Source organism: Montipora foliosa, chromosome 14, assembly GCF_036669935.1.
Source record: "Montipora foliosa isolate CH-2021 chromosome 14, ASM3666993v2, whole genome shotgun sequence".
In the NCBI taxonomy this organism is placed as follows: Eukaryota; Metazoa; Cnidaria; class Anthozoa; order Scleractinia; family Acroporidae; genus Montipora; species Montipora foliosa.
In genome coordinates this window covers 6,497,765-6,507,764 of record NC_090882.1, presented here as the reverse complement: position 1 = coordinate 6,507,764, position 10,000 = coordinate 6,497,765, and the positions used below count along the sequence as shown (strand labels likewise).

Sequence of the window (10,000 nt, the reverse complement as noted above, 5' to 3'; positions counted from 1 at the left end):
AACACAAATGGCAGCGACAAAATAAGTAGAATACAAACACAAGGAACGAGAGGAAATCAATTTTCAAAACGACGAGCGACGCTGGCGCCATCTCCGTTTCGACTTTAACCGTGGTGGCGTGATACTTGCGTTTGCTTTGCGTTTTCGCTCGAGACCAGACCATCTTTGATGCCAACGTCGACGAAAACGTCACCTCAAAATATGACTTTGCAACATCGTAAGTCTTTCGAGTTTATTCATTCTCGTTCACGTTGTAGAACGTGGACGAATTATCCAAAAATCAAATTGGCCATTTCTGAGTTCATATCTGCCTCCTCTTCAAAGCGAGTCTTAGTGCGAAGCTTTCCTTATGAAAATTAGTTTTCATTCATATGTAAAGTGGAACTAATTACCATCACAAAAACTCGCACTTGTACTCGCTTTGAAGAGGATGCAGACATGAACTCGGAAATGTCCTATTGGTACGAGGGGTTTATTAAATTTAAGAGTAAAAACAAAGAATAAAAAGTTAGTTCGCATTTGAATGCTCGCGTTGTTGTCTAAAACATCAACTTTCGTGACTTTACGTCATTTTAAAAACTATGTGCTAAAAAGCGTGCCGCACGAGCAACAGGATTATTTTTCCTCTTGTACCCATTGATCTTATTGTTTTGGGCGTGGTCGTTGCCGTAGCTGTCGTCCTTTCTTAAGCTAGAGACACATTGTCGTTGTCGCCATGTCGCTACGGAGGACCTTAGACAGCAATGACCAGAACCAGGTTGCTGACCAGCGGTTTTCGTTAAAACAATGGTTTGCTGGGGGTGCTTAGTCTCGCGGGCTCAGAAAACCTGGTTGTGGTCATTGTTATTTACGGTTTTTCTGTCGCTACGGCTTAGAGATTAGATTGCCAGGTTACTAAGGCATGTCGCTACGTCGTTGCAGGGCATTCAGCGAATTCGCTGTAGCACGTGGAATCACTAGGTCGCTATCACTAAATTCACAGGCGTCGATTGACGAAGCTCTTATTAATAGCTTCCGAATGTATCCCGTCCTTTATGACATGTCTTTGAAGGATTATAAAAACGACAAGGTGAAAGCCAACGTATGGGAAGAAATTGCGGGAGAAATGCGAGTGAGTGGCTATAATGTTTCAGGTATACTCACATTTTCTACGAGCAAAAATTTTGCTATAATATATTCCTAAATGTAGATTGAAGAAGAAACGAATTGATGTTTTATTCTTTCCTTTCGCAAGTGAACGAAATAAAGGCCAAAATAAAGAATCTAAGAGACTGGTACGACCTTGAAATATGGTTCAAATTTTGATCGCTCTGCCAAATCGACAACGACAGTGTGGCTTGCTTTATCGCCAAGTCGTTGAGCCACAACGACCAGGCGACAGCGATTGAGTGTTTATAGCTTTAAAGTCCCTGCGGTTTTGATTCGGGTTCGGGTCCTGGCCGGGGACATTGTGTTGTGTTCTTGGGAAAGACATTTTTCTCTCACGGTGCCTCTCTCCACCCAGGTGTATAAATGGGTACTGGCGAATTTAATGCTGGGGGTAGCCCTGCGACGGACTTGCATCCCATCCAGGGGAGTGTAGAAATACTCCTAGTCGCTTCATGCTACGGAAACCGGGGATAGGCTCCGGCGTGATAGGCCATTGGCTCGTAAGCAGACTTTAGGTGGTTTTCACGTTACGCCATCGCCGCCATGTTGGTGGACGAAAGCAAAAGATTTGTCATTAGCACCTGTTGTTCGTCCACCAGCAATTGTACATTGCAGCACTGTTATCTGTGTCTCCAGGGATTGCTTGCAAACCACCCATAGGGCAATCTTTATTTTTAGGTTTTCTATCGTTTTCTAATCAATCACCCCAGATTTGAAAATGCATTGCATAATGAGCCATCTCAGAAATTTTGAACGAGATATACCAGATAATCCCTGAGCAACGATGCTTTGAAGATTCGAAATTTTACAACTAATGCATATGTGGTTTTCACGGGACGAAAAGTAACAAAAGGTATCTCATTACTTCCTTTTGTTCGTCTACCAGCAGTTGTACATTGTAACATTGTTATTGGTTGCAACTACCTATGGGATCGTTAGCGCTCCTGGCACCTAAGAATTTATCAGTTTTTGACGGCTAATAACTGGCTCACTAGAGCGGTTTTCAAATAAGTGTCGTAAAACCAAAACCAAAGTAATTACTTTGGGCGATCAAAAAGGACGGAGACAGTCCAGTAAACCAATCAAAACTCGAAGTAATTACACGTAAGCCGACACAAAGCGCGGGAAAATGTGCACGCGCAAGCCACGATTGGTTTTGGTTTCAATTCTGATTGGTTGAAAAAGTGGCGCGAGAACTTTGAACCAATCACTGGGTGAAGTAATGCAAAACCAAAGTAATTCTCTAATTATTACTTTCGACACTCAATTGAAAAAGCTAAAAGGCTAAAAATTATAGATTTAACAAAGTTTAACAAGTTCTTTTACCTTTTGAAGTTAATTTGTAATTAGCATTATGCCTTCTATGCCCCCGTGGTAAATATCGAAAACTTGTACTCATTCGGATTCGTACTAAACTTAGGGGGTGTGAGGCTGGGAAGAATTCAGACCGGCATGAGTTAGTATCGGCATCCATACATTTCTTTTTATGCGTTTACATGAGACCGGCCTGAAAATGAGTTCAGACCGGTCTGACTTCGTCGCGGTTGCTGGACCGAGACGAGAAATTCTCGTACCGGTCTCATGTAAATGACAACAAATCTCAGACCTTGTAATTTCAAGCCTGTACGCTTTTGGGTCAGCCATATACTTATTAGACAAAAACATATCATTTCATCCCGAAACCCCAAAATGAAGAGTGCTCTTGGCTTCGTTCGTTTTCACAAAAAAAGTGCTGCTTAACAAATACGTTTGTATTGTTTGTTATAATTTTTTTCCACAGAGCTATCTCCATTTTCTTACGTGAGGAGAACTGAGTATGGCACAAATGGAATAGAAATTTTTGGTTCGGACTTGCACGTTAACGGAAATAATTACAAAGAAGTTACAGCGAGTGAACAAGGTTTTTACTTCGTGTAGAAGACACACATGACGTAAAACAATAGAACAAAAATCGTGAATAATCAGAATAAGCCATTTGAATAATCAGAATAATCAGAATAAGCCATTTCCGAGTTCAAGTCTGCCTAATCTTCAAAGCGAGTCTAAGTGCGACGTTTTTGTGATTGAAATTAGTTCTACTTTACATATGAATGAAAACTAATTTTCATAAGAAAAACTTCGCACTTAGACTCGTTTTGAATAGGAGGCAGACAACTCGGAAATGGCCTATTGTAAATCCCTAAAGCTTTTGTTACGTCATGTGCGTCTTCTACACGAAGTAAAAGCCGTGAACAAGATAAGATTTCAGAAAGTAAATACAGCATAGAAGAGACGACAACAATAATTACTTACCTTTGTTGCGGCTGAGCTGAAGCAGTGACATTTAAATAAGGAAGAAATTCTCGCCAGTGGAAAGACGGCATCGAATAAACTGCTAGTTAGCGAAATTCAACGACGGTACCCATGAAGGCAAATTAACGAAAACTCCAAAAATCACTCCCAGAGGCTTTAAAATCTACGACGGCGAAGTCGACGAAAACTCTACCAAAAAATAGAACTTTGCACTATCCTTAACTCTGTCGAGATTATTCAATCTCGTCCACGTCGCACATTGCAGGCGAAATATTCCAAAAAAATATTGGTAAGAGCGGTTTTTCAGAGTAAAAATAAAGCTCGGGATTTTTGTACGCTTGCGATGTCGTCAAAACCTCAATTTTAGTGATTTCACGTCGTTGTTATGCAAATTACCGCTGTGCTAAAATGCGTGCGCACGTGTCACTTCCTCGTCGAGCTCCGTAAAACAAAAGAATAACCATATTTAAGATTTTGACAACAGCGTCAGCACACAACAATGAATCGTTTATTCTCTATTTATCTTCAAAAATGCCCATGCCAATCCACAGGATACTTTGCCCATATATCGTATAACATCGATATCAACAAGATTGAAAAATCGGAAAATACTTACAACAGCGAAAAAGTTTATTTTGAAGTGACTTTGTCGATACCGTAGCCGTCGTAGTTTCTTAAATATTCTTGTTTGTAATGAGGCGCAAAGCAAAAGAGAGATGTTCCCGTGAACGCTTACGTTTTATGTATTCAAAACAATGGACGACACTCGATGACCTTGATGCAAAAACAAAGGAAAGAACAGTAATTTATCGTCACTGTAGCAGTACCCCCAATACAGGTGGTTTGCAACCAGTCTCTAGAGACATAGACAACAATGCTGCAATGTAAAATACATACATGCAATAAACCAACTTAAAACGAAAACTAACGAAGAAAGTGTTTAGAGATGTTACCTTGCCGAACCCAGAATCAGAATGTATTTCTTTTAGGTGTTTGATTAGGTTGCTTGGTATTATTTCCCACTGGGATAATTAGGCCTTTATATACCACTCCTTGTGAACATCACACCACTTGAAGCCGACCAGTTTATTCAGTCGAGGATGCTTTTTCTTATATTCCTTGACTTGTAACCTGTATCCAGCCGGTGTGTCCCCAGTAAATAAACTCGACCATTGCTGGCGGCTCCCTCCACTATTTGTTTGTTACTTGTCTCTTCTACTTATAATAGAAATGTTTTCTATTCGGCTGAGCGAAGCGAAAGAGAATAGAATTAACTTCTCTTTCAGAATGCCTAACGCTGTATTATATTAGTGCTGACATGAAAAGCACTGTTTCGTGTCAAACTGCACTGGACCTCGATTCTCTCGTCTTTTTCTTCAGTAATGGGGGTAAAATCTACAGAAAGCGAAAAACATGACAAAAACGTATTCACGAGCTGTCCAACGTTATTTTTGGCCATGGAAACAAGAGGTTACCTTTCTTTGTGAGAGCTCTTACCCTAGCGTAGCAACACTAGACCACAGATATTAACGACGGATATTAAAATCAACTCACCTTGTTCCCTTGAGATCTTCACTTGTGTGTTGCTATCGACATCCAAACTGACCTTACCCGTGACCTCCTGAATGAGGAAGCTTACCACGGAGTCACGCTTTTTCTTCAGAGCCATATCTAGAGGCGTTTCGTCGCTCTTAAAACGAAATACAAAGACGGATCCAAAATTAAGTTGCACAAGCAGATAGAAAGACAGACTTTAAGAAAAGATAGATTCAGCTACTCTGTTCGACTTTATAGGCAATTTAAAATTATATATGTGAATGGAAGAAATGATCACTCATCAGGTGCTTTTTAACCGGGATTCGAATCCATGACCTCTGAGATAACGGGGCGATTCTGTGCCAACTGAGCTATGAAGCCAAGGGAATATATGAGCTCAAAAATTGACAAATTGAGTGGATTCAGAGCTCAGCAGCACTTGTATACAGAACTGCACCAGCGTCACAGAGGTCATTGGTTCGAATCCCGTTGAAAGCACCAGAATTTTTCAGGTGTCTATGAGAGAAAAATTGTTTAAATTGTCCAGTTAAGTGCGGTGATCACTTATACCGTTCGTCTATAGGCCGCACTTCAAATATTTAACAATTATTCTACGAGTATGCGCTGGATATGAAGTGATAGATAACCAACGCGGCGCGTAGCACCGAGTTGGTTTAAAACACTTTATATCCAGCAATCCCGAGTAGAATAATTGTTTCATTACAAACTCCAGGATCAACGACTCTTCCACTAAAGCATCGATTTCTGCCTCGCTCAATTCCGGTCCAAAACGGCTTTTGTCGGCCATTTTTTTCTCAGAGCAGCAAAAATGTTTTCAGCTCGCGTTATTGCTGACGCGTTCCTTGACCATATTAGGTACAGCAGGTATATGAACTGATAGCCTGTGTTCGGCGAGCCAATGAAAATGCTGGAAATCTGATATCCGTAGTTCAGTTTTTGATAAATACATTTATTTCATACCTGGATTTGGACACGAGAAAATTAAGAGCCAGACATGGAGAATATGAGATTTGCAATTTCACATAAGTTATTTTTAGATATATAACTATTTAACGAGAGATGAGAAAAGAGACCGGGTTGTAGTTTGCCTCTGCAAAGTAGGGTGCCTAAGCCGAGTTGGGTGCGTCGGACATTCGTAGTTCGTTAATTGCGTTCGGAACTCGTGTGAATCGAAGATTAGACAATTTCTTGTGTCGTTAATGGTGTTACACAAACAGATGTACGAGCTTACTTTGTTTTTCATCTCAATTTCAGCTCCACGAGAAGAAGAATGTTTTACTAATGTCTTCACAGCCTGAAGATTCCCTCGCTCAGCTGCCAAATGAAGAGGAGTGAAACAGAACTGGAAAAAGAAACAGTTTTAACAAAAAAAAAGCTCGTCAGAAATATAGTCATAACTCGACCATCGATCAAAATAGTGTTGGGGAATGCACTTATATCCAGAAATGTACGCGAATTCGAACTGAGTGCCGTCGCATGCCAACTCTCCAAATTTTGCCCATATAGAAATCTGCAAAACCTCTGGACCCAATTATATTAGCAGGAAAACTTTGTATGGTGCCGGGATACGCATGGACATTAGTCTGAACAAAATATGACTGAGGCAATGCCCGTGGTTAAATTCTCTTCGCAGGTATTAAGAATGATTTTGATGCCTGCATTTAAACACAGCACTGGGATCCTGCATTATAAAAAAAATCCTGAAAAAAAAAATGACTGACGCAGGTGCCTTGGATTGCCTCATACTGGATACGGCCCTGAATTACGTCACTGTCCAACAGTTTCAATCTGTGGCAAAGATTTTATGAATTGCTCATGTAAGCGTAAATATGCTCACTTTAAGCACATCTAAGTCAAGACGTGTACGAAAACTTCCAGTCGGTCAACGTTTAACGTAAAGGATATTTTATGCAGGAGAGTGTTACTCATCCATTGGATAAACTTATCCAGCCTTTGAAAAACTGGGGGCAGAAGTCAGAAAGTGAAAGTCGGCTTTTGGTAATATTTGAGGAGAGTTTAATTTTAACTTTTGGGTTTCAGAACATCGATGTGCAAAATTTCGCTTTTAAACCTCGGCTGGCTTGAAAGCATATCGAAATTGAATTCTCCTGATCATTGTAGGTTTATTATGGTTCGTCTTTGCGCTACGAGTTAAAAGACTCAAAACTTACGGCGTCAACAAGATCTGTCCGCGCCCCTCGCTCCAACAGCATCTGCATTAACTCTTCATCGCCATTTTTTTCGCAAACTACGTAATGAAGAGGGGTCCTTTTGGTCTAGATGAGAAATAAAATAATCATTGGGTGAGATGTCAATGGAATTTAGATCACTATCGCCTACGATCTAGAGGCGCCTCGTTCCATATGCCAAATGCAAGTCTACATCATCAGGAACCTATGCATATAAGACTGGAACGTTACCAACCATATTACACCCCCATATCAAGCCCCGACCTACCATATCAAGCCCCGACGAACCATATCAAGCCCCGACCAACCATATCAGGCCCCAGCAAACAGCAGGATTTCTCAGTCATATTTAACACTTTTTGGCCTCCGTACGGTCAGTTAAAGTCACGAACAGTTCGATGATGAACAAAATGAAAATAAATTCTTAATCCCAAAGCGGCTGTGTTTTATTTTTTATCATCATATCAGATATCGCCTCGCAACTTCGCTCGGCGTGGCCTCTGATCCGTAGTTAACGGTTGTCACGTCTGAAGATGCTAAATGTGACAAGATGCATATTATTAAATTTCGCTACAGGAAATTGCATTCTGTGGAAACAATACACACAAAATGTAGCTTTTTAACCTTTCGCATTGTTACCGATGAGACTTAAAGTACAGACGACTGCACATTTAATACTAATACCGATTTAGAGAACGACAGGAGGTAATTACGCAATTCTTTATTATTCCGATTTTGGTGACCACAAGGCTAACGCTGCAAGCAATTCGTCATCCATCATCATGCGTTATGTCTGAGTCACAATTGGCATGTGGGACGCTTATAAAGACAGAGGTCCTAGTCTTAATCTTGCTTAGCAACTCACTGGGACACAAGATTTTATTTTGCGTACTTGTAGTCTGTTTACTGTTGTAGTGGACGGATTTTCAAAAGGCGCTCAACTTCAGTTCAGAACTTCATGATTGACTAATCGTCTTGTTGCCACAGCTCTGTTTCGTATGGGCGAATGACCACATTCTTCAAGAAATTTACAACGACTGAAGTCATATTGCCGATAGAATATCAGGGGCTTGATACGGTTGGTCGGGGCCTGATATGGTGTGTCATGAAGTCATATTGACGATAGAATATCAGGGGCTTGATATGGTTGGTCGGGGCCTGATATCGTGTGTCATGAAGTCATATTGACGATAGAATATCAGGGGCTTGATATGGTTGGTCGGGGCCTGATATCGTGTGTCATGAAGTCATATTGACGATAGAATATCAGGGGCTTGATACGGTTGGTCGGGGCCTCATATGGTGTGTCATGAAGTCATATTGACGATAGAATATCAGGGGCTTGATATGGTTGGTCGGGGCCTGATATGGTGTGTCATGAAGTCGTATTGACGATAGAATATCAGGGGCATGATATGGTTGGTCGGGGCCTGATATGGTGTGTCATGAAGTCGTATTGATGATAGAATATCAGGGGCTTGATATGGTAGGTTGGGGCCTGAGATGTTGTTTCGTGGGGGGCCTGATATGGGGGGCTTGATATGGTCGGTAACGTTCCAAACCCTGCTCAACCTATGGGTTCCTAAGGGGTTCCTGACATCATGTGACTGAGGCCGTCCAGCCTTTTCATAATTTTGGGATTGGTCAGTCAGATTAAAAGACCAAACAATCAGACAAAAAAAATCTACAGCAAACAAAAAAAAATCAGTTTCGGGCTGCAGAAAGAGTGATGTGGCAGGGAGCAGAAACAAGCAGAGAGTTTGTCCTCTCTCGGGGACATGAAGCCCATCCTGTAGAAGAACGCTAGCATTTACTCTGGGTTTGAATCTGGGCAAAAGCAATGTTTACTTCACTGAGTCATCGCCTTCCTAATATCTAAGTTGTTTGGTTTTTTTTACTCAAAAAACAGTTCAGTTTGGTCGTTTATCGTTCCTGAAGTAATGTTTACACACTTCATTTTGCCGCTCTGAGGCAAATCATTCGTCTGGTTTTGAACACATTGAAGGGGTTTTTCCCGGAAACCGAAACTGATTGGCACTTGTTTGTTTCTGTTTATTAATCTCGGTTTCTCGGATTCAGAACGTAAATTAAAGCGAGGTCACTCTTTTCCAAGCATATATGCCTATCAATTATTTTTGTAGTAATATGACCACAAAATTCAAGAATACCATAAGTGAATTGGAAACAAAGTTTCTATTTGGTTACCGATGTAGTAACAATTTCGATCGATGTTAGAAAACATCGCTTTCCCAGAACAAAAGATAAAATAGATGGATTTTCGCTATTGTTCCTCAAACAGACGGAGCGAGACGTCTCACAATTTTCCACGAATTTGCAAGTTTTCAATGCGTATGGTCTTAAGTTAACTACGCAAGGGAACAGCTAACATTCTTGATTCTTTTTTGAAAGAGGTCGTCACTTCAGCGTTTCTTCACAGACACTAGAATAAGTGACAAAGTTGACAACTTTATACAGTAAAACTCGTTTCGGTTCATGCAAGGCTATAGTTGTGTAGCAAAATGAACATACAATATTACCTGAGTTATGCCGGGTTCTCTGAAATTCGGCGACGCACCATTTTGAAGAAGATCCCGAATTGTTTGTCTATCCAGTGGGTTCTTTTTTAAAGCTTTCCAAAGTTCTTCTCCTTTGGGAGTTACATCTTCGTTGCTCATCTCAGCCATTCGAGAAAGCTTAATTAAGGAAATTCTGATACACACAATGATTGTCATTCACAACTGTTTAAGACTGGAAACGAAACATGACATACTGCTGACAGCGCGTGACTTAGCGTGACATATAAATCGAAAAAC

General features: G+C 40.8%; 1 protein-coding gene across 1 annotated transcript in view; it reads right to left on the bottom strand.

Moving 5' to 3' along the window:
• LOC137984262 (ankyrin repeat domain-containing protein 54-like) overlaps positions 1-9,987 on the bottom strand; it is an 11,841-nt gene extending 1,854 nt beyond the window's left edge. The window contains exons 1-4 of the mRNA XM_068831380.1: positions 9,725-9,987; positions 7,170-7,274; positions 6,230-6,340; positions 4,996-5,131 (exon numbers count right to left, since the gene is read on the bottom strand). Of these exons, the coding sequence (XP_068687481.1) occupies positions 4,996-5,131; positions 6,230-6,340; positions 7,170-7,274; positions 9,725-9,919 (547 nt within the window). The 5' untranslated portion in view covers positions 9,920-9,987. The remainder of the gene's footprint in view (positions 1-4,995; positions 5,132-6,229; positions 6,341-7,169; positions 7,275-9,724) is intronic.
• Between the last annotated feature and the right edge of the window lie 13 nt (positions 9,988-10,000).